This window comes from Octopus sinensis, linkage group LG4 (genome assembly GCF_006345805.1).
Source record: "Octopus sinensis linkage group LG4, ASM634580v1, whole genome shotgun sequence".
NCBI lineage: Eukaryota > Metazoa > Mollusca > Cephalopoda > Octopoda > Octopodidae > Octopus > Octopus sinensis.
This window is the reverse complement of record NC_043000.1, coordinates 128,180,749-128,205,520: the sequence shown is the minus strand read 5'-3', so window position 1 is coordinate 128,205,520 and position 24,772 is coordinate 128,180,749. Positions and strand designations below refer to the sequence as shown.

The window sequence follows — 24,772 nt, the reverse complement described above, 5'->3', positions numbered from 1 at the left end:
TTGTCCAAGAAGCAACACCAGTTCTGGATAAGTATTTCTTCGTTTCCGTGGTGAATTACATTGACAATCAATTGATTTGGTTACGATAACAAGAAATATTGTATTTACAATAAATTATAAGGCGGCGAGCTGGCAGAAACGTTAGCACTCTGGGCTTACATTCTGAGTTCAAATTCCGCTGAGGCCGACTTTGCCTTTCATCCTTGTGGGGTCGATAAATTAAGTATTAGTTGCGTACTGGGGTCGATCTAATTGGCTGGCCCCCGCTCCCCAAAAATGTCGGGCCTTGTCGCTAGAGTAGAAAAGAATTACGATAAATTATATTTGTACGCATACAATGGCAATACATTTCGTCTGAGTATACTGACGGAAAATTACATCATGTGTTCAATGAAGATAATTTGTATGAGAGTAAATTGAATTTTTATTCATTCGGCTAATACGATTACCAAAAGGTCAACTGGGGACTTTAAGGATTTGTTGTGGTTAGAAACAAAGTTTGACGAACGTGGTGATAATGGATGTTGTTACATTTGTCTTTTTAAAAAAACAGTGGTGCAAGTGAATAGAAATTGTTTTATCCGAGAATCGAAACTGGAGCACAATCTCGTCGTCCTTACGCCTACGCTGTGTGCACAATAATCAAAACACATACGCAGGAAATATTCTGTGCCACAATTATTTTAAAAACTATAAGACTGTCGGAAATTTAAAGAGAACCATGAAATGCATAATTTTTGTTTTTCATTTTTCATCCCCTGAAGTGTTCGCTTATTGAGATGGTAAAAATTCTAAGTATGCAGTACTAAGACCCAGTCCGAAGAGGGAACATCTTTGAAAACTATATTCTTTATTAAACACTTGTCATCCCTTCTATCTTGAGAATTGTTATCGATTATTTTTATCTTTCCATCAAGAAATAAACTATCTTAATTTATAGAATGAAATCCAAAACATAATCAAAGAGATTATTTTGCTACATTATTATAACGGAGGTAAAACGTTAACAAACCTTAATGCGCTCTACAACAGCCTTGTTTTCATATAACTGAAAAGTACGCATGACCCTGAACACCTCAATCTTTGTGAAGGAAATACAGCAGCTGCCCTACCGAACTATGGATTCTTAAATACATTAATAGGAGTACGTGCGTGTATGTATGTGTGTATATATGTATGTATACCTTGTCAAGTTGGAATTAATTAACTATATCAAGCTTTGCCCTTATCAGTAAATGGACTACTTCGTGTTTAAATCTAAGAACGGTCGGTTCCCAGTGATTTATGATCAACGGATTCGGTGCCCGTAGCTGATGAAGCGTTACGAGTGCATCCTACGGTCCGATGACATCATTCATAGCCCACCGTTGTGTTTTGATCTACATTGTCTATTAAAAGAATTTTCCTCTCCAGACAGTGGCCACTAGGAAAGTTTTTCCACGTCCGAGTGTACTCGAATGTATTACGGGCTAAAACATTTTTATGGATTTAAGGATATACCGCCATTCCAGTCAACGCTGCTCTGTGTGTGTGTGGTGGAGGTAGTTACGTTCGTACAACCTAATTTAAAGTATTTATCAATCTGTTGTCTTACGAATAATATAAATGTTGAGTGTATAATAGTCTTCGATTCCGTTCCAAAGTAAAAACTTTACATAGGTAGACTGTAATAGAATAATTTTATTTATTTATGCGCCCTTTTCAAGCCTAGCCAGGCTCATGGGCCCGGTTTCCCGGTTTCTATGGCGTATGTGTTCTCACCAAGCTGGACGGGACGCCAGTCCATCGCAGCGTTACTCATGAAACAGTGAGAGAAAGTTGGGGCGAAAGAGTACAACAGGGGTCGCCACCACCCCCTGCCGGAGCCTCGTGGAGCTTTAGGTGTTTTCGCTCAATAAACACGCACACAACGCCCGGACTGGGAATCGAAACCGCAATCCTCCGACCGTGAGTACCGCTGCCCTAACCACTGGGCCATTGCGCCTCCACGTAATAGAATAATACTGTAGATGTAATGCCATCAAACCAACATAGACGACTACGTGGTTACTCAACCTGTTAAAAATTGAAAAATAGCAATCAGATCGCCTTTAACCCCTACACTACTAAATCAGCTTTAATCCACACACTACGATCTTACAAAAAAATTTTTTTTATTGTATTTAGTCCGTGGTACAGTATTCCGGAATATAATACGAGAGCGTGTTTGCTTGATTATATTTGAATGTATCTGAACATATTTGGGCATGTTTTGTTCGATTAGAACGGAGTTTAGGCTAAACTAAGACATCTTATTTTCCATCAGTTCTAATAAATATATAACTTTGTTTAGTTTTTTAAATCGCTGTAAAGACGAAAGTTGCAAAGCTGTGACATGTGACCTGTCAATACCACGTAATTATATTGTCTATCGCACGGCACCAAAGTCTATCAAAGTGGACGGTTCTTTGGAAGAAACTGCCTGGACAGAAGTACACTGGACAAAGCCTTTTGTCGGTATGTAAATAATGATTTAATTTTCTTTCTTGTTCTGCATTTTCCATTCATATTTTACATTTTTACTTGATATTGTAATTGGTGAAAAATGCCATCACTGTATTTCCAACAGTCTACTGTATTTCCGGCAGTGAGATTGACAAAAGAACATCTGTAACTCGATGCAAAACAAATATCTCAGGGGATTTTTTGGTAGAGCATTTTCTTACGCCGACGTTTATAGCCTTTGCCAAAATACATTTGTAAAAGATAACTATTTGTTCGTATGTCTGTCTTGTAAATATAATTACTTGAACAAAAATATTCAATACGAGCGTAGTGTAATGTGTGTATGTGTGTGTGTGTGTATGTGTGTGCGTGTGTATGTATTATATATATGTTTGTGTGTGTATGTAACGGATGAGATTAATTATTAAACAATAATATGGGAATGTCGGCGTCGTAATTAGTTTGTAAGGATTGGTTCTTCATGTAAAGATGAAAGAACAGTGATTAAAGTTGTGAAGAAAATATTTATTTTACCGTTACATTATACATTACCTTACCTCGACGGGCAGGTGATGAAATCGTAAAGCATGTGAAGTAAAGATAGATGTCGTAGATTTTCTTTGTATAGTTGGTGAGTAGTAATTACGGAGAGAGAAAGAGTGATGTTGTAAGAGGAAATAAAGTGAGCTAGTAAGAGTGAGAGTGTGTGGGACAAGTCTCGTAGAGTCAATAATTCTAAATTTCTTTCTTTTTCCCTCTGGCCGTGTGTTTGCCTGCTTGTGGCCATGATACTAGTGGTCCGTTCACTAACTGATGTTAGCTCTCTCTCTCTCTCTCTCTCTCTCTCTCTCTCTCTCTCATTCTCTCTCTCAACTCACGACTGAGTTGTAACTAAGTGACTAACTGATTTTTGTTTGGGGTTCTTGCTTTTATAACTATCCAGAAGGATAGACATATCATTGGGAACAATAGATTTACTTGGTGGTCTTGTTATCTTAATTCTAGCTCTTGGTGAAATAGAAGAGGTTAGAAAGGTCAAGTGGTGAAGACGTTATTTAGGCCTAGCTAAGGCATCGGAAAAATGTAAAACTGCTGTCACAGAAAAAACCGTTGTTTCACTGTGAGAAAAGTTCTGTTGAAGTGTTAATTTAAATTTGGCTATGATGGATCGAATCTACTTCATGCCTGCGTGATACATGTAAATTATTACCAGCCGCTCAGGAAAGGAAAGAAAGATGGTTTAACGTTTCGAGCAGACGCTCTCCTTCGGAAACAGAGGAAAGTCCAATAAAAGAAAAGACAGAGAAAGAAAATTGCCAGCGATTCACATGTGGTTACATTTTGCAATGTAATATATATATATATATTATATATATATATATATATATATATATTGATTTATTTATGTGTGTATATTTATTTATATATATATGTATGTGTGTGTGTAATGTATATGCATACATATAATGGTGTAGTCAGTTTATGAATAAATGAATAAACACACAGATACAAAAACTTCCATGACAGTGTTAAAATCCCAATCAATCTTCGAATGATATTCTCTTGTGTCACCGTGACTCTGAGATGTTACAGAGAGTACAATCGATTAATAACTTCTTGGCTGAGCTGAGTTCATTCCTTTCGGTTGATATACGTATACAAAAAATTAGAATTGATAAAAGACTTTGAAAAAGGGTTTTTGTGATTACTGAAATTCGAGAGGTAAAAAAAAAAAGATAGCCGGATAACTGAAGAGATAGCGGCGTGGATTTCCATCCCGACATCCGAAACTCGGAGTTTTATCATGGCTACCGAATAATTGTCACATATTACATTTACAGATATATATATATATATATATATATATATATATATATATATATATATATATATATATATATATACACATATACACAAGGGAGTGCTTAATAATTTCCTGGTTTAAAAAGTTTAGCGAAAGGCTTGGATGGAGGCCCTGCCTTCTGAGTCCTTTCACAGAGCTAAGAAAAACTGAAGGGCTGCTGCCATAAGTGTGAGAATCTGTGAGGGGAATGTGTTGAGTAAAATCATAATTAACTGATCCTCCTGTATTTTCTTTTACTCAAAGCCCATATCGAACCTACATAAGTTCGTAGGTTCAATATTGTTGAAATATTTATGTGAGTAGGAATCGATCAACAACAAACCGATAGTCATAGCTTCATCAATATAAAGAGGTCGATCATCGACTAAGTAAGTAGGTATTTCATGCTAACAAATAGGGAAAAAAACTTGTTTGGTTGCAAACATCATTCCAAGATAGCTGCAAGATGTATGACAAACACGGATGCGAGCCTGGTTAATTATATACACTACAGAAAACATGTGAATAGTTTTGAGTATTTCCACCTGCAATGCTTGTAGAAAGTGTTCAGTATTTATGTGATATTAGCGAGCTTCAGTTCTAGATAAGGTTGAGCGTTATTGTCTCAATAATATTGATCTGGGGATATTGATGTATGATCTTCGCTGTTTGTGTGTGTGTGTGTGTAAAAGAGAGAGTGTGTGTGCGCGCACGCACGCGTAACAGTCGAATGCCCAGGCTATGCTTATTCGCTGATAAAAGGAGAAATAGACTGCGGCCATGCTGGGGCACCGCCTTAAAGAATTTTAATCGAACAAATTGACCATAGTTCTTATGTTTTAAGTCTGGTACTTATTTTATGGGTCTCTTTTGCCGGACCGCTAGATTATGGAGATATAAACAAACCAATACCGGTTCTCGAGCAGTGGGGGCGGACGGGGACAAATACAGACAAATTACAGGCTTCCACACGGTTTCTGTCCACCAAATTCTCTCAAAATACATTCGTTGGTTCGTGGCTGTTGTAGAAGGCACTTGCCCTTGATGCAATACAGTGGGACTGAACCCAAAACGACACGGTTGCAAAGCGAACTTCTTAACCACACAGCCATGCCTGTGCCTATGTATTGGGTTGTCAGGAAAGTTCGTGCCGATTTTTAAAGGAAAGGAAACGGTCAATAAATACTTGCCATTACATTTTTAATCAACAAAATATGAACCATTCCCAGAATTGAAGTGGTTTCATAGCAAAGAATTCATCAAGGTATCTTTTTACGTCATCCAAGGAATTGAAGGAATTGAAATTTTTACCATTAAGACTATCCTGCAGAGACCTGAATAAGTGGAAATCTGGTGAATATGGAGGGTGGGGTAACACATCCCAACCAAGCTGCAGCAATTTTTGTCTGGTTCCCAAAGCATCAAGTGCCGAAAATGAACTTTCTTATCTTCTATTTTAAAGAGTTACAGAATTAACACAAGTTATAGGAACATAAACCTTCTTCCACGAAAAGATAGCTTAAACTGTGCTCTAAATGGGGGTGTAGTCAAATCCTATTTTATGGACTCAACCATGTTCTAAAATAAGTCGAAAGGTAAGCTACTATAAATCGGCACGAACTTTCCGGACAACCCAATAGATTTAGATTTAAAATAAATGCGTTTCCAAATTTGAATGTGCACATTGACTTTATTATCTTTATCAAATTTTGTTATGTTGTTCGATTATACCATCATCGATGATATGATTCAGATATACGAGGGGAAGACTTTCCACTGCCTCGATTTGAAACACAGGTGAAACTGCGCTGGGATGACACTTACCTTTATGTGGCAGCACGTTTGCAAGATACTGATGTTTGGGCCAACAAGACCTTACATGATACCACAGGTAAATAAATCTTTACTAAATGATTTCGTTTATTAGACTGTAGCCAGTTATTGTGGATATTCTTTGAGATGTTTTTGTCGGACTGAATCATCGGTCTCCTAAATAGGGTAATTAGTTTCGCCCCTTTGCGGTCGGAGTTCGAATCGCGACGAAGTCAACTTTACCAATGATCTAAATAGTTTGCTTCTTGCCCTCTGCACTTGTTGTTTTGTATTAATTTAAGAAATACAGTTATAGAAATCATCATCACCATCATCATGATCATCATCGCCATTATCTTCATTATCCTCATCGTCATCATCTTTATCACCGTCTTGATCATCATCGACATCGCCATTATACTTATCATCGTCGTCGTCATCCTCCTCCTTCTCATCATCATCATGTAGATTAAGACCAAATATTTATAGGAGGAGGGTATAGATTCTTGAATCTACTCCAATACATGACTGGTTCTTATTTCTTTAAGACAATGAGACAGCCTCTACGTGGTCGCCTGACCTGCTAGAAACATCACCAAGGACAAATAAGACCCTGTAATACTGGATAAACAAAAAAAGAAGAGATGGTTATGGCAGGCACGTCTTTAATCATCGGTCTCCTAAATCAGGGCTGACCTAGAGTTAAACCACAAAAAACAACTTTTGAGAATCCTATCTAAACAAAAGAAAAGCCAGGGCGATATTTTTGTTAATGAGCAACTAATCAATATTAATATATTTCTACGGCAGCGAGCTGGCAAAATCGTTAGTACGCCGGGGGAAATGCTTTGCGGCATTTTCTGTGTCCTTACGTTCCGAGTTCAAATCTTGCGGAGGTCAACATTGCCTTTCAACCCTTTCGAGGGTCGATAAAATAAGTACCAGTTGTGCACTGGGGTCGATGTAATCGACTTTAGCCCCATCCCACAAACTGCTGGCCTTATACCAAAATTTGATACCAATATATCTCTAAGGCGGTAAGCTGGCAGAATCGTTAGCACGCCAGGTAAAATGCTTAACGACATTCCGTCCGTCATTACGTTCTGAGTTCAAATTCTACCGAGGTCGACTTTGCCTTTCATCCTTTTGGGGTCAATAAAACAAGTACCAGTTAAACTCTGGGGTCGATCACATGATCAACTTACTCCCTCTTCCAAAATTGCTGGCGTTGTGCCAAAGTTTGAAACCAATATTAATATATTTCAACCAGGTGCGACTCTTTGAATTTCCTTTAGCAACCGCATTCATCAATGATTGATTATGTTTCTTGACCTCACTTCACGAGAATACCCTCATTTACAAGGTAGAGCCTTTATAAAGTTAGATTTAAATCCTGAACTGCGTCAAACAGATTATTCCTATTGATAACTAATACTACAGATCCACAAAGCGTTCAAGATTTTCTTCACTATAGAACGTGTGACTGAATTATTTATTTTCGTATTATTTATTTTCATATGTCCAAATAAATCTGTGTGACGTAAGCAATTGTTTCTTCTACATTTTTTAACTGTGCATAAAACAGTAAAAACATTACATCCGGCAGGATACAAATTTTCAATAGAGAAACCAAAACCTTATCCCCACGACCATAGCAACTCTCCTTGTCACTGGATAAATAAACTCTCCTTGTTACTGGATAAATAAGTTCTCCTTCTAACTGGAAAGGCGATGAGCTGGCAGAAACGTTAGCTCGCCGGGCGAAATGCTTAGCGGAATTTCGTCTGCCGCTACGTTCTGAGTTCAAATTCCACCGAGGTCGACTTTGCCTTTCATCCTTTCGGGGTCAATTAAGTAAGTACCAGTTACGCACTGAGGTTGATGTAATCGACTTAATCCGTTTGTCTGTCCTTATTTGTCCTCTCTGAGTTTAGCCCCTTGTGGGTAGTAAAGAAATAGGTATTTCGTCTGCCGCTACGTTCTGAGTTCAAATTCCACCGCGGTCGACTTTGCCTTTCGAGATCGATTAAATAAGCACCAGTTACGCACTGGGGTCGATATAATCTACTTAACCCGTTTGTCTGTCCTTGTTTGTCCCCTCTGTGTATAGCCCCTTGTGAGCAGGTAAATTCTGATTATGTTCTTTTTGTTCTTATATTTTTAGTCTATCAAGATAATGCTTTTCAGGTAAGTTGGAAAACAGTTTTATTACAAAATTATGTTCGTCTCAATTTTAGGGGAATATTTTACGTTATTGAAAAGGCGACGAGCTGACAGAATCGTTAGCACGTCGGGCACAACGCTTAGCGGCATTTCGACCGTCTTTACGTTCTGTGTTCAAGTTCCGCTTTGCTTTTCATGCTTTCAGGGCCGAGATAATTAACTTATCTCTTCCCTCGCAATTACTGACCTTGTGCTAAAATTTGAAAGTAATCCTTTATATTACTGATTTTGTAGAGATTGAAGAAATTAAGATTTTAGTTTCAGACAAGATGCAATTCTAATAGGGTTTCACCATCTAGCTGCTGACAAGTTTGTTTCCTTGCTCTTGGAAATGCATGAATGTCAAATCATCCCATTTCTTTCCCTGGTAGATAAGATCTTTGTATAAAGTTGAAAAGAAACCAATATTTTGAACATGACTGATGTTTAGTTCTTTTTTTTATTATTATGGTTGAAACTCCCCCAGTTCAATAAGTCGTGTAAAATTAAGTTAATGAGATCGTTTTAACTGCAGATATTTCTATGACAAGTTGCCGTATTCCGAAGTAAGAAACGAATACTTTGTAATCAGTGGTTTGTTGTCGCACAACATTTCATGGTCTTACAACAGAATTGTAAGAACTGAATTAGCTATGGTGCCAACGTTCATTGATCGGTCTTAATGTACCAATTGCTTCCTTCCTTTTTTGGCCGAAGCTGTGACTTCATCAGAATTCATCTTCAAACGATACTTTGTTTTATACAAAAATTCTAAAATCTCTCTATATATAAAGCTGAAGTTGTCTGTGTATGGCAGGTTTGGTAGCCTTTAACTAACTCTATCTCCTCCGAGACCCTGCGGCGCAAGTTGACCAAAATTGAAAGTATGATAGAAGAAGGCTTGCTCTTCCTTCCGTAGAAGAAAAAATTTAAATCGGACCATGTTAAGACCAAAAATTATTTACATCAAAAAGGTGCTTTTTTTCTATGAAAATCCCTATTTTTTACGATTTTTTGACTACTGTGTCGCTATTTTTCGGTGTATTTCAACCAGAAAAATGTTCACTTAAAGAGAATAACAAGCTACATAATGCAAAAATTTTACTTTTCAAAAATTCTAATTCTAAAGGGTCGAAACAAACCCGCGCAACGCCGGGCGATACTGCTAGTATTTCAATAAACTGATTTTATTGAATTTGGTGGGGGTCATTGTACTAACATACGCACTGGTTCTAGTTCAATTTTTAAAATTATTTTTATTCAACTAGTAAATCATTTAACCAATTAACTAATCAATCGCTTGATTAGTCGTCGGTCAAGCAATTAATCACTAGATTCGGCCAATTTTCTAGTAATTTACAAGTACTCAAATGTTTGTTCAATTCTTATTATTTTCAATAATTTGACATTTTCAGATATGTTGTGCAAATTCTCTTGTTCATTCTCATTGTTTACCTCACATCTAAAGGAATATCAACCATAAAAACAGTAGAGGAGCAATCTTGAAATTCTTATAGAATTAGTTTCGTCTTACAGCGTTCTAAGTTTGGAACACACCAGAGTTGATTTTAAAACAGATGTCGAGATGCACCGGAATTCATTCAGTCGACCACTATTTGTAGGGTTTTGAAATGTGAGAAATGACTGTGGTCATCATTCATCCACATCCATTTCCACTTTAGCTCTCTTATCTCTCTCCCTCTCTCTTTTCCCCCTCTCTCCTCTCTCTCTCTCTCTCTCTCTCTATTTATCTATCTCTCATAAAGTATCCACAAGAACTACATATCTCTGCTTTATCATCGATTCCAGGTTCGTACCCAGGAAAGAACTGAGATACGATCGCCGGAATCGATATTTGCCGGTAACGAATTCGAGAGTTACCGTTTTGTATTTCAACATCCTACACTTGTATATTTAAGCTATTTCACTTCCAACAGGACCGATAAAATTAAATACTGGGTTAAATGCTTGTCATCGAGTCAGTAAGAAAATAATATATATTAACCAGACGTTTAATTTTTTATGGCTTTAGACTTGAGTGTCACCAGTGATGTTTCTTGATTATCAAATCTCTAACAGAGAAGTACATGACCAGGACGACTCGTACTTCTCACTTACTTAACACATCGAGGTATTTCTTAAATATCACTAAATTTATGAACCGAAAACTTAGCTGAGAAAATTTAAAATTTCTTTTATAAGGCCGTTTTGTTTTTTGTTATACCACTTAGTCTTTTACTATTACTTCATACCAACTAAATAAATATGAGAGATGTATGGATCTCATATCAAGCAAATGAGGCATCCACTTAGATATACTCAGTTGCGAGTTGTATTCCAAAATTAAAGCATTTAGAATGGATAACTCCTATTTTGACATTCTCTCTTGTCTTCGTTTTCGTAAGAATGGTGAGAGGTTTTAGTTGGGAATTGCATCCGTGTGTTTATCTCAACTTACGAAGAATTTACTGAATGTCACAATGTCTGCAATTTTTCTACAAATCAATACATTTTTTTTCTGTTGTGAAACGGACAACATAATTCTAATTACTTCTTGAATTTCTCATTATTTAACCGTTTTGATTTATCATTTAATATGATTTTTTTTTTGACAGCTATTGCTGGATACAGAACGAAGCAACCACAAGTAAGAATCTTACATTTTTTCTGGCATAAGCATAGAATATTAGATAAATTTCCTGGAGAATTGAGATCACGAACCAGGTTTGACTCTGGATCGAAGTAATTTCATATAATCTGCATTGTTTAGAAAATATCCGTAGGATATTCCATTTCTACAAGCTTTCAGGACAGGTTTTCAGTCTAAGAATAACTTTCTCCCTTCTTCTCAAATCTCAAAGGCCCTGAAAAAGTGTCATGGGCCCTCCGTTCCTCTTCAGACTAAATTAGATTAAGTTTCTACAACGAAACAGCAGCGAAAATGAATTCACAGCACATCAGTTGTCAGTCCAGTACATTATCAGTTCGACCGTGTCCCTACTTCCCTCTGTCATGATAACCATGTTATCCACAAGGCACTGAAGTAATTTTACTATTCCTGACGAAGATAAGTCTAGCTGTACCCAGTGACATCGTTTCTACAATTGTTGTTGTTTACTATCTCAGAGCAGGTCAATAAGGTGGTGTAAACATAAGCAGTAAACAACACAGGTTAGCACTCTCTCCTGTATACCATAACTCGGTAAAGCTGTAAATTAAATAATATGCCTTCCTTCCAGACTAAATTTTGCATCGTTCTGAATTCAAATTCCTTTCAGAGTTGATTTTTCCCTATCAAACCTCTAAGTTCCATAGAATTAATTTAATCGAGACACTAACAATAAATTCTTCTGCGGTATCATGCACCTTCCACTTACACCTTACAAAATTGAATTAACTCTCTATTGAATTTAACTCTCTATTTGACAACTATTTTCAAAATTATTATTATTCAGGTTTCTAAGTTCACAACCTGATTTGGATTCTTCATTAAGGAGTTTTCTCTCCTCCTGTGACCTTACCCTTATTCTTCAATCTGAAAAGGGTTTACATAAAGATTGAAATGCTAACTATTATTTCTATGCTGACGAAGGAACCGAAATGTTAACTTCGATTCTTCCCTCAGCTCACCATATATATTTTTTTTGTTTGTATTTCCGAAGAAGGAATTACATTTTGAAACAAATTTTGTTTATTTATTTATTTATTTATTTATTTTTTTTTTTTTTTATTTTTTTATTTATAGATACAAAGAAATTGTGATAAATGCACTCGGAACGGTCTCCGATTCAATGATTTCAAAGGTTCGTGTAACTCACTCATTTGCTCAGATTTTAATTCTGTTATATAGGCACATAGTATCAATATAAAGCAATATGTAAAATACAAGAGAATATACTTATTTTATTATTTTGATTTTTTTTGAGTCTTGAAAGGATGACTTAACCGACAAGAGAGAGGCAACAACAATATATGTATTGTAAAGTATTATGTTGTGATTTAATCAAAAAGAATTTCCGATCGATGTGAACTATCAACAGTTTTATTTGTGACAATCACGTCCTTTATTCAGACATGCTACGTCTGAGACCGTCTTATTTATACATTCTTTTCTAAAAGCGATTAGTGTAGTTTTAGGTAGAGTAACCTGCTATTTTTTTTAGCGAGTCGAGCGGTTGCGCAGAGAATCATTTTGGGGTTTTTTGAAGTATCGAGTTTATTATTAAAGTGTAACCAGCTGAACATAGAGCCTTGTGATAACAGGAGAAACGAAGAGGAACTAAAGGCGGCGAGCTGGCAGAAACGTTAGCACGCCGGGCGAAATACTTAGCGGTATTTCGTCTGCCGTTACGTTCTGAGTTCAAATTCCACCGAGGTCGACTTTGCCTTTCATCCTTTCGAGGTCGATAAATTAAGTACCAGTTTCGCGCTGGGGTCGATGTAATTGACTTAATCCGTTTGTCTGTCCTTGTTTGTCCTCTTTGTGTTTAACCCCTTGTGGGTAGTAAAGAAATAGGTATTTCGTCTGCCGTTACGTTCTGAGTTCAAATTCCGCCGAGGTCGACTTTGCCTTTAATCCTCTCGGAATCGATAAATTAAGTATTAGTTACGCACTGGGGTCGATGTAATCGACTTAATCCGTTTGTCTTCCCTTGTTTGTCTCCTCTATGTTTAGTTCCTTGTGGGCAATAAAAGAAATAAGAAACGAAGAAGATACAGAATTAATTTCACATTCCATTGAGAGGATGATGATTTCAGTAAGAGGCTTTTTGACCAAAAATTCTTCAAATTTCTTCCAATTGAAAATGGACGGATCTAAATAAATTTTGTACTCCATATTAGGATAAATGTAGATCTTACGCAAGAATCAACAATATAATTGCGAGGAAAATGATGAAAGCATTTTATTAAAATGCTGACCAAAATGTTATGATTAAAGAGTCATGTGACTTAGAGCTTCATATTTTTGATAACTTCTGTTTCAGTAGAAGTTGCATGCATTAAAATCTTTATTAGTTTCGGGTTGCACTAATCACAAAAATCGCACTCGTTTGGCAACATTAGCTAATCTAGACATTTTTAGGTACAGAGTTATGTCCCTTCTCAATTTTTCTATATATGTACGGCAGAATGGACATTACTTTCGGTTACTTTTTAGTTTACTTTTCAATTTCTAAAAACCCCGTAAAACGTTGGGTAAAGATATTTACGTGATCAGCAACGAGACGAAGGCAATAGCATTTTTACAAGAAACCAGCACTAAATTCACACCTTTTCATAAGAAAAGAAATGTGCAACTTTAGCGTGTGATCTACAATGTAAAGGAGAATTACTAAGGAGAATTACTTTAAGTTACTTTTTAGTTTGCTTTGGGTTAGTGCTACTTTCCGTGTGATCTACGTGAGCGAATTTACTTTGGTTGGTGATCTACGCGTTTATTTTAATTATTATATGGTTTTCTTTTTATTAAAATAGTAAGAATCTTGAAAGCATACATTTACAATGCTAAGTATGTACAAAATAATTTTAAAAGTAACCTAAAGTAATCTCCCTTGTAGACCACGCGCCAAAGTTGCACCAAGTATTGATTACATCATACATTACAAGTATTGCCTCATCCCAGTAAAAACTAGTGTAGCATAAATCATGATATTCATATAAACAAAATCATTCATGCAATCAGTCCTCAGTTGAATCAAGAGTCTTTTGTAAGTCTATTATTCTTATGTTAAAAAATACTCTGTTGTGTTTGGGGAGAGTCATTTTCTTTTTGTACCTTATAATGTAACAGACTCACCGGTAAAATTTCCACATATTTTTATTTTCCTAAAATTTTCGTTGCGTCTTGCAACCTTTTCAATAGTCATGACTATTGAAAAGGTTACAAGGCGCAACGAAAACTTTAGGAAAATAAAAATAAGAAATAAGTGGAAATTTTACAGGTGAGTGTGTTACATTATAAGGCACAAAAAGAAAATGACTCTCCCCAGACACAACAGAATATATGCTTCAACACCCGAACTCATATAAAGAATCTTGCAAACCAAATCCAAAAACGAAGTTAAAAAAATACTTTTCCGTTAAATTTTGCGATTGTATGTTAGAGCTATGTTGACCCGTTTAAAATGCCTGGAAATTGCATTAATAACCCTGAAGATTTTTGTCACATATATAAACAATTTATCCCCAGCCATAGATCACAAAACTGTAAAATTATCTCAAAAATAAGAAAAGCTTACTATCCATATTATACTTGCAAACAAGACCGTCGAGATACGCGATGTTTTTTATCTCCAATTTATGTTGCAGTTTCTGTTGAAGATGTTTAATAATGTGAATTAATTTCCGCTGAAAGTTCATACGTTCTGCAACACTCATAGCAATGAGAGAGCCCATAGAACACTATAATAATTGCTATTTTTGCAAGACTCTAAAACTGCAATACTCTAACCTCAGGTCTACTACCAGTCCATCATAATGATAGACCTTCCATTTCAGAAACTCCTTAAACGTCTATCTTATCTTCACACTCAGAAAGTGAGTGAGATGAAGAATGCATGTCTAGTAATCCGGACTATTGAAGTGAATCTACACAGTAGAACAAAAATTAACGAAGTTGTTGTGTTTGTCAGTCAGGGCATTTGCAAACTTCTTGATATTTGGGTCAATCTGGAAGCTTTCAAAATGGATACTAATAATTTTCCAGGAAATAAACGAGCTGAAAATAATGAAACTTCCTTTGAAAATCTGCTTCAGACATATCAAGTATTAATTTCTACTTTCTGTATTTTCAGCCATATTTGAATGACGGTGAACCACTTTTCCTCTGGGAAAGTAATCTTTTACGAGCTGTCTACATAGATGGACCAGTTAACAACCCTAAAATTCCCAGTGAGTATATATTTTTTAAATCATAGGAGTGTAGTAAAAACGATGTTGTTAAGAATTCAGCTTCGTAGTTATGTGTTTGATCCCACTGAACGGTACCATGGTAAAAATGCCTTCTGTATAGCTTCGGGTTGTGTGTGTGTGTGTGTGTGTGTGTGTAAAATAACATGGTTAAAATATTTAATTTATTGATTTTTTTCCCTCGGAAAAAAAAGACAAGTTTTGGCAGGTTGAAATGGCTCTACCTTTCAAACAACTCACAGCCGGTACAGAACGATCAAATGATCCACCGAATGACTTGGATATATGGCAGGCTAACTTTGTTAGGTAAGATAAAATTAACACACTAATTATTCAATAATTTTCAAACGTAAGTCATTATTCATAAGCTATCAATCAGTTCCCTATTTATTTAAGTTTTTTTATGATCCCCTTTCATTATTCGAGGTGATCGGCCCAGAATCTAAAGAGGCGTAGGAGTGGCTGTGTGGTAAGTAGCTTGCTAACCAACCACATGGTTCCGGGTTCAGTCCTACTGCGTGACACCTTAGGCAAGTGCCTTCTACTATAGCCTCAGGCCGACCAAAGCCTTGTGAGTGGATTTGGTAGACGGAAACTGAAAGAAGCCCGTCATATGTATGTATGTATGTATGTATGTGTGTGTGTGTGTGGTGTGTGTGTGTAAAATAACATGGTTAAAATATTTAATTTATTGATTTTTTTCCCTCGGAAAAAAAAGACAAGTTTTGGCAGGTTGAAATGGCTCTACCTTTCAAACAACTCACAGCCGGTACAGAACGATCAAATGATCCACCGAATGACTTGGATATATGGCAGGCTAACTTTGTTAGGTAAGATAAAATTAACACACTAATTATTCAATAATTTTCAAACGTAAGTCATTATTCATAAGCTATCAATCAGTTCCCTATTTATTTAAGTTTTTTTTATGATCCCCTTTCATTATTCGAGGTGATCGGCCCAGAATCTAAAGAGGCGTAGGAGTGGCTGTGTGGTAAGTAGCTTGCTAACCAACCACATGGTTCCGGGTTCAGTCCTACTGCGTGACACCTTAGGCAAGTGCCTTCTACTATAGCCTCAGGCCGACCAAAGCCTTGTGAGTGGATTTGGTAGACGGAAACTGAAAGAAGCCCGTCATATGTATGTATGTATGTATGTATGTGTGTGTGTGTGTGTGTGTGTGTGTATGTATGTGTGTATGTGTGTGTATATGTTTGTGTGTCTGTGTTTGTCCCCCCACCCAACATCGCTTAACAACCGATGGTGGTGTATTTACGTCCCCGTGACTTAGCGGTTCGGTAAAAGAGACCGATAGAATAAGTACTAGGCATCCAAAGAATAAGTCCTGGGGTCGATCTGCTCGACTAAAGGTGGTGCTCCAGCATGGCCACAGTCAAATGACTGAAAGAAAGAGTAGGCCTCCGTTCGGTTATGAATGTCAGACCGAAATTCTAATTCTATTTCAGTTCATTGAAATGTCGACCATCGCTCCTTCAACATTAAAGATGCAAGAATGATCCTTGAGGCTTCCAGTGTTTATTGAACCTGTTACCGTTAGACTTTTCTCATCGATCCCGGACTTGTGTTTGAGAAATTGAAGTTGGGAGAACTTCACCACGGTCTCCTAACCCCTATAACTTGATTGATTCTGGCCTAATTCCATGGCACAGATGAAACCACGACGATGGAGATTGTATCAACGGCAGTAGGCTACCGAGCGCTCAGTTTGTCTGATGTCATCTTACTACCAGCCGATTTGGTATAACAGTATAACTATAATTTTAAAATGACTGCTTGAATGTTTACTATAATTTATTATAACGTTTAATTTCTTTCGTGTCTTTTTATACTAACGTTTGTTACTTTTGTATCGCATATTATGTCTTCTGATGAAAGATCGAACTGGGAAGTTGAAGTTGTCGGCAACAAATATGAAAAGGTGAGACGTGAGATAACTTCTTTTTTTTTTCTTTTTTTTTTTATAGCAATGGAACAAATATGTACAGTAACTGCACAGCGAGATAGCCTCTGCATATTTGGTCATTCAACTTCATTGAATTAGCAGAGAAAAATCCCTCGAACCAGTAGTAGTTAGCATTTTTTTTTTACTAGCAATGGACTTTAGAGCAAATGAATATATTTTGGTGGTGCCGCGATTAGCTAGTTTGTCCTAACAGAACATCCACATTTAAGTGCAAATAAATATTACCTCTCGGTTTTAATACTGCTTCTGTCACTAACAAACATTTTTAACAAGCTCACTGGTTGATTGTGACACCAGCGCCTGTTCTGGCGCTGTTATTCTATATATCACTGGCGGAGATGAATCGCTGCTGTCTTTAACGAACATCATTGGCAAGACCAAGGAAGATCAAAATTACGAGATCAGGTGGTCTCGGCGCTGGCGGGGAGTTATCTCCCCACTAGCGATATAAACAAGAGTGTATTTCGCGCCAAAGCCAATATAAGAGTTTCTCTCATGATAACTACTACAGTATAGTTTGTTCTAACATAACCTCTACGTTAAGTGGGGATACAATTATTTTGTATACTTTAAAATGTCAAATATTTTTTTTTTAAACTGAATCGATTCTACGAAATCTTTCAACACTTTATAATGTAGCGTATCACAAATTAAAACTAAAGTTTATCTAACAGCTTTGAATAGTTATCATGACTCAATTACAATGTGGTTGTTAGACAGATGTGTATTTTCTGCATTTGAATTTTAACCAATAAAATTTGAGTCATTCAAAATAATTTCAGAAATTCAACGGAGACACTGATTGGTGGGTTTGGAATTCGCCGGAAGTTAGTAACATCCATCTACCTAACAGGTAATCTCTCTCTCTCTCTCTCTCTCTCTCTCTCTCTCTCTCTCTCTCTCTCTCTCTCTCTCTCTCTCTCTCTCTCTCTCTCTCTCTCTCTCTCTCTGTTTTCTTCCTGTTGCTGTTTTCTTCATTTGGTATTTCATACGATGTCAGTAAGGCAGAAATGGACACTTGACAAACTGTTCTTCATGATTACAATTGACATCCTTTGACGCAGCCAAGCAGCCTGTAAGGGCTCACTCAGCACTTCACACGAATGCAGTGCAGACCGAAATCGAAGATGAACTCGAGAGTGGAGGTACTGCAGCTCCTATTAGTCTCAAAGGTTTCCATTTAAAATATGCAGAGACCGAGTAAATTAAATATTTTCGGTATGTCATAACCTCAGGCATGCATTGACGAATCTATTGTGCATTCGACCGCACAATACTCAGCAAAGTGTCTATGACCGTAAAAACATTTTTAAATATCGATGAATAATTAATCACAATTGAGTACTTAATTAAGTATTGATATCTGGAATGAGCACAAAGACTCAGCATTTGTCTGCTACCTTATCTTATCGACAACGGAAGGGTGAAAGACAAAGTCGACTCGGTGGAATTTTTTTAAGTAATATCAGCAGATAAAGAGCAGACCCATGAGCCTTGCCAGGGTTTCCTAGACTAGTTGGTAGGAGTAAGGGAGGAAGTTATCCTTATACTGAAGATCTAGCTACAATCATTTCAAAGGAAAGGTCTTCGCGTAGGAGTCCAGGGCCCAAGTAGTGACATCTAGGCTCCTTAGGGAGATAGATAGATAGATAGATAGATTAAATCCACCACACCAAAACAGAAAAGGTCTTTCCAACAGATACCTACACAGTTTCTGTCAACCAAATTTCATTCACAAGTTTTCGATAAACCCGAGGTTAGAGTGGGGTGCAATTTTCCTAGGGTGCTGCACAATGCCGAAATTTCGTTATTGCGAAGCGAATCTGTTAACCACATAGCAACTCCTGCGTCCTGTACGATTTGAATTCTGCACTAAAAGTAACATTCGTAAATTTCACAAGACAATTTTTATGTTGCTCTACCGATTCTACGAGTCGACCGTCTATTATAGACACCTAATTAATTGTAAAACGATGTTTAGTTAGTTATCGTTCATTAATTTTACAACTACACTCTGTACTTCACAAAATAAAAGAAAATTTTTATACTTCGATGAGTGAATGAGTGATGAGTTCTGTTGATTAGGCATGGTTCTTCTTTGAAGAAATAAGAAATATGTTCTTATTCCTCGTGTCTCACATTCTTCTCATTTCTTCAAAGACGAATTGTACCCAAAACATCAGAATCCGCCCACCCCCACCAATCTTTGCGTTACATGACCTAATCTTATTTTATGGATGTTTTGTTAGAACACAGAATACTAAGTTATTAGCCTTGAGAGGTCATCTCATATAGGCGCTTGGTGCATAAAAACAGAATCGTCTGTCAAGGACGCCATGACAGACGATTCTCATCTGTACGCATCTATGCGTGTACGTTTATGCACCAAGCGTCTATTTGAGAGAATCTCTCAAGGCTAATAACATAGTATCTGGTGTTGTAACAAAACATTTATATTAAATTGGATATCAAGATTATCTTTTGGTATTAATATTGCTCCTGTCACTAATAATTCGTTTTTATTTTACGAACATTTTAACGTTTCTTCTTTTGTTTGTGCGGATGCGCATGCGTGTGCAGATTTATGCAGCGGACGATGGATGTATTAAGAAATGTTGAACTTTTTACCTTCTTTTGTAAGCTATACTATATCATATTGATGTCAGATGAATTAACTACACTATTCTGTTATGTTATAATTAAACATTTCTATCGTTGAGTAACAATACATGTCTTTTTAAAATTTTAAAAGGTGGGGCTTGCTGCAATTTCGCACCGTACCTGTAAACAGCACGATCTTCCAACCAGATCCATATCTGCCTCTCCAGAAAACGCTCAGTGAAATTTATGAGGCTGAACATGTAAATATTCATCTAATTATATCGTAATAAGTATGAATAAGTACTATGGTGTGACAGCAGATTGTCGGTAATTAGTATTTACGATCTAGTTTCAGTTGCTAATATTTTAGAATAAAATGTTTTTAATTTGTTAGGCAGAAAGAACAGTGGTCACAAACTCAGCAGGCTCTCTAAAAAAGATAGATCAGATTGATTCGGTCGACATCTGCAGGAAAAACACGGGAAAGAAGGTAATTAGAGAGTGATGACGTTCTGAGAGGGAAGAAAGATAAATATAGGGTTAGTGAAGAATCGAGGGGGCGGAGAGACAATGTGGTAGACGAGAAGAAAAGGAGATCGGTGTGACAGTGCGCTTAGGTGGAAGCTGTATTCAACTAGTTAGATCCAAGGAGTAGCATAATCATTTGAAAGGCAGACAAGAGACAGGGGAACTGTAAGCTTAAAAATAGACTGTATTGATGAGTGGGGCTTTGGCAATCAGTCGGCTGGCTTTTATTTGTATGTGGTTTACAATGTTTGTTAAAAATTTTCCGTGGCTAATTTTACTAGGAAATACATTTATATCACAATTTATCATTTATTTTCACACATAAATATTGCTACTTAGCTTCAGACTAGGTCTAATGAAACAAACCTATAATCAAAAATACTTCATCTTGTCTTCTTCATTCAAACGTAGTATATCTAGAACTACTTTCTCCAACGACCTTATTTTTGTAAAAACTATACTTTCGTTGCAATTTTTAGCTAATCGAGTAACTGTGTGGTGTTCCATTGTTGATTCGTTCTCCATCTAAAAATGGAGGTAGAGAATAAGATAGTCACGGGTATAAAAAAAAAAGGTTACTAGCTCAGCACTAGTGAGATCAAATCCATAAGAGTACAGATCATTTTAGTCTAAACATTCAGCAATATTATAATTATCTAATATTCTGACAATATTACTCGTAATAGTTTCCGAGGATGACCGAGATTTATGTAAAGTCTAACCTAACATATAAATAAAAGGATTTTTTTAATGGTGGGTATCTTATTGGATTATGGAAATTCCATTGAAGATTTTGTCTTCATGTAGTGCGTAGCAAGTGAACCAAGAACAAGTGAAACTGGTGGAATCTATTCTTCTCCAAGCTACTCAACACTACTAGTCAACGAATGGCTTGACAATTTTACAACGCTACAACTGTTTGCTGACAACAGTAAGTTGATCCTGCTCTGAGAAAGACAGACTGGTCTATTTTCAGAGTTGAGTGTGTTAAATACAAGTTCGATCCTTTGTCCATAATATGATTCGAGTTGCTGGCCTTTCTGGTGATTTTCAGAAGCTTATTCACCCAATAATTTGCAATCTTATATTTTAGACATAAGCAGTCATACTTGGTATGCGTTTTCATAGAAATTTTTTCTCGCCGTAACAGCCACATTAAAAATCAAATTCAATTTGAATATTGAATAGTGCAGCTAACTGAACAACTAGCCAACCAAAATGTCGCTGCTTCATACCCAGTCACTGACAATGTGCTGAGCTCAAACAAGAAATTTCATTTTTAAAAGGCTAAGTTCACCGAGGTATTCATCACCGATAGATACAGAGGTACAATTCACCGGTTTAAGTAATACGGATACGGCATGATTAACATTAGTTTCATTATAAAAACATTATGTAAGCATAACAATGTTATTAGAGCGGTGGTGATCTGTGTAGGCATAAGCAGATACTCTACTGAGAGGCGAGATACTCGCTGAGAGACGAGGAATTATCAAATGGTGTAAAAGAATGAAAAAACCTTCAGATAATCCATAAAATTTGCAATCTATGAAATTCCTGTTCAGAGTTCAAATCTTCACTTGGCTATAGTTTGATTTGGACTCCTCTTGATTAAGCCACCGAAAATACATTGCCTGAATATAAACTATGTTAACAAGAAACCACAATCTTTTAAATTCAATTATGTTCGTATTGAGACATTCATTAACTACAAACAAGGGAACTAATGCTTGTGAAATATTCGGGAATAGCCTCCCTTAATAAATTAGCAACTTCAATTGATTTTAAAATTTTAATATTTGTATTAGCTTATATTTTAGAGTTGCACTACTGAAACAAATATTATTTGCCATTAATACCAACATTTCAATGTCGTCTTCGCTCAATGAGTTATACACACACGTCCGGGGTTTTTTTTTTCATTTTCATGATGTCTTCAATATACCTATTTCTTTACTACCCACAAGGGGCTAAACACAGAGAGTACAAACAAGGACAGACATACGGATTAAGTCGATTATATCGGCCCCAGTGCGTAACTGGTACTTATTTAATCGACCCCGAAAGGATGCGAGGCAAAGTCGACCTCGGCGGAATTTGAACTCAGAACGTAGCGACAGACGAAATGCTGCTGAGCATTTCACCCGGCGTGCTAACGTTTCTGCCAGCTCCAATACAGGAAGTGTGTGCATATTTATTCGAATGCGAGTATTTATACAACAAAATATCTGTACCCTAAAACTTATTAATTTCCCTTTCTCTCACCTCTTTTTACAGGCATATAAAGCAAATACAGGTAAATACACTGATGACTTCCGTCGCTTGAAACTACCGCCATACGTCACATCCGGTCAATGCATGCAAAAACCTCGTATAAAACTAGACTGGGGTGGTTTTATTGCAAGTACGAAACCATTGGAAAATAATTTGAACCAGCTGAACATCAGAACAGATCGATATATGTGGATCGGTGAACAGACGTAATAATCGTCCCTTTTTACAGAAATTCCACATGATTTTCTAACAGACGTGGTGTGTGTGTGTGTGTGTGTGTGTGTGTGTGTGTGTGTCCGAGTACAGAGGGGTGCTAGTATGTATATAAATATTGTGCTGTGTCACAAAGAGGACGCGAAGCCGGATATTTGAATGTATTGAACATTATATATATAGACAGCATTATTTCCTTACATTTAAAGGTTTCACGTGGTCGACTTCACAGAAAACACACTCATCAATGAGTCTAAAATAAACTGATAGTTAGGATATTTAAAAGTACTGGGCGCCGTTTGTTGCTCATATGCTCATTGATGTTGAGTCCTTTTAGTCATGCATCATCAAATGCTTTGAAATTAATCAGAAAATTTGGAAAAACTTTGAGTGGAAAAAGTATGATATCCTTGATTTTAATAAATATATATAAACTTTACAATGTATTTTGAGTTCTTTTTTTGCGTTAGGTTACTTTTAACTATATGCTTTTGTATTGCTGCTTGGCTCTGGATCTTCATATGCCTGGTGAGGCGTTGCCCAATGTAGCCCCGTTGTATATGACGTAGAAAATACCCCAGGACGGTACCGCATACCACCAGGTTTAATGCCGTCTCTTGATCGATGTGTGCCTTTAGCGGAGATTACTCTGCTATAAATATTTGGACTAGATTCTTAGTATTTTGATCAGCTGAATGATCAGATCTCCACCAGTTCTGGGCCAGCTGTCCTTGTCGACACATGTACTTCACCTTTGACTCAGCAGAGACATCTAAGTGAGTGACGGAAACTATCCCCTTATGCATGCCCTGCTACATCATACCTACAACCAATCATTTAGAAGTTTCTGCATTCCTCTATTTTAATGGTTTTGCAGAAACAGTCGTGATACCAAACTAATAATGCGTTCCTATTGTGGAAGAAAATGAACTGTTTCTATCCAACTTAGTTCCGCTACAGTTTTAAAAAGGCATGGAAGTAGAGGAGTAATGATTTACTTTACACAATGTGACATTAATGAATCCAAAGTTACAACGTTACGTTTTGGGCCAACTACATATAGCGTTTAAAAGAAGGGACCCCACTCGGGATAAAATGGAAGTTCCTGGAACAGCCTGGACCATACCTCAACGGAAGTAGACAATGCAAACTTTGCTTGACCGAGGTGGCAAGGATCCTAAAATATTTGCATGACAAATTCCAAAATATTTACTTTTCAAATTCTAAAAGTGAAATATTTAGTCGGTGCCCTTATGAGAGAAAATTCTTTTTGGAACGTGGAACTTCTCGCTTGCTGATAACTAAACGGAAATCGTACATAAGCTTAGCCTTTTCTGACACAACTCGAACCGGTCAAAGGGAAATAACTCTATCTTGCCCAGTAGGGGTTTTCGCCTCGAACAATTTCGATTCAGATTATTTTTATTTCACAACCCTGGCTGACTAAAACTATATTCTTACCTCCATTAGTAAAGAGGTTATTTGCTTTCAACCAGCAGGTCTGACGAGTCGCCTATATTGATAAGAGCATAATAGGCGTGAAACCAATGGTAATTTTCTGACCGGCAATAACTAACAACTACATAAAATATTACTGCTCAAAAGAAATTTTTTGAGAGTGCTTTTTTTCAGACTCACGAACAACTAACCGATTAGACAGACAGATATACAAACAGACAGACAGACAGATAGACATATAGATAGATAGATTGATAGATCGATAGATAGATAGACAGACAGGTACGTAGGTAGGTAGACAGACAGACAGGTAGGTGGATAGACAGACAGACAGATAAGTAGGTAGGTAGGTAGGTAGGTAGATAGACAGACAGACAGACAGGTAGGTAGATAGATAAGTAGGTAGGTAGACAGACAGATAAGTAGATAGATAGTGTCGGAATAAAAGTCGAAATGACGATGAC

General features: G+C 36.7%; 1 protein-coding gene across 2 annotated transcripts in view; it reads left to right on the top strand.

Moving 5' to 3' along the window:
- LOC115210583 overlaps positions 1-23,255 on the top strand; it is a 28,537-nt gene extending 5,282 nt beyond the window's left edge. For both annotated transcript variants that reach the window (XM_036502666.1, XM_036502667.1), the window contains 11 exons: positions 2,333-2,496; positions 6,081-6,218; positions 8,304-8,326; positions 10,957-10,988; positions 12,087-12,144; positions 15,136-15,232; positions 15,445-15,556; positions 17,147-17,189; positions 18,017-18,087; positions 19,987-20,095; positions 22,641-23,255. In XM_036502666.1, coding sequence (XP_036358559.1) covers positions 2,333-2,496; positions 6,081-6,218; positions 8,304-8,326; positions 10,957-10,988; positions 12,087-12,144; positions 15,136-15,232; positions 15,445-15,556; positions 17,147-17,189; positions 18,017-18,087; positions 19,987-20,095; positions 22,641-22,847 — 1,054 coding nt within the window. In that variant the 3' untranslated portion in view covers positions 22,848-23,255. The remainder of the gene's footprint in view (positions 1-2,332; positions 2,497-6,080; positions 6,219-8,303; positions 8,327-10,956; positions 10,989-12,086; positions 12,145-15,135; positions 15,233-15,444; positions 15,557-17,146; positions 17,190-18,016; positions 18,088-19,986; positions 20,096-22,640) is intronic.
- The last annotated feature ends 1,517 nt before the right edge of the window (positions 23,256-24,772 follow it).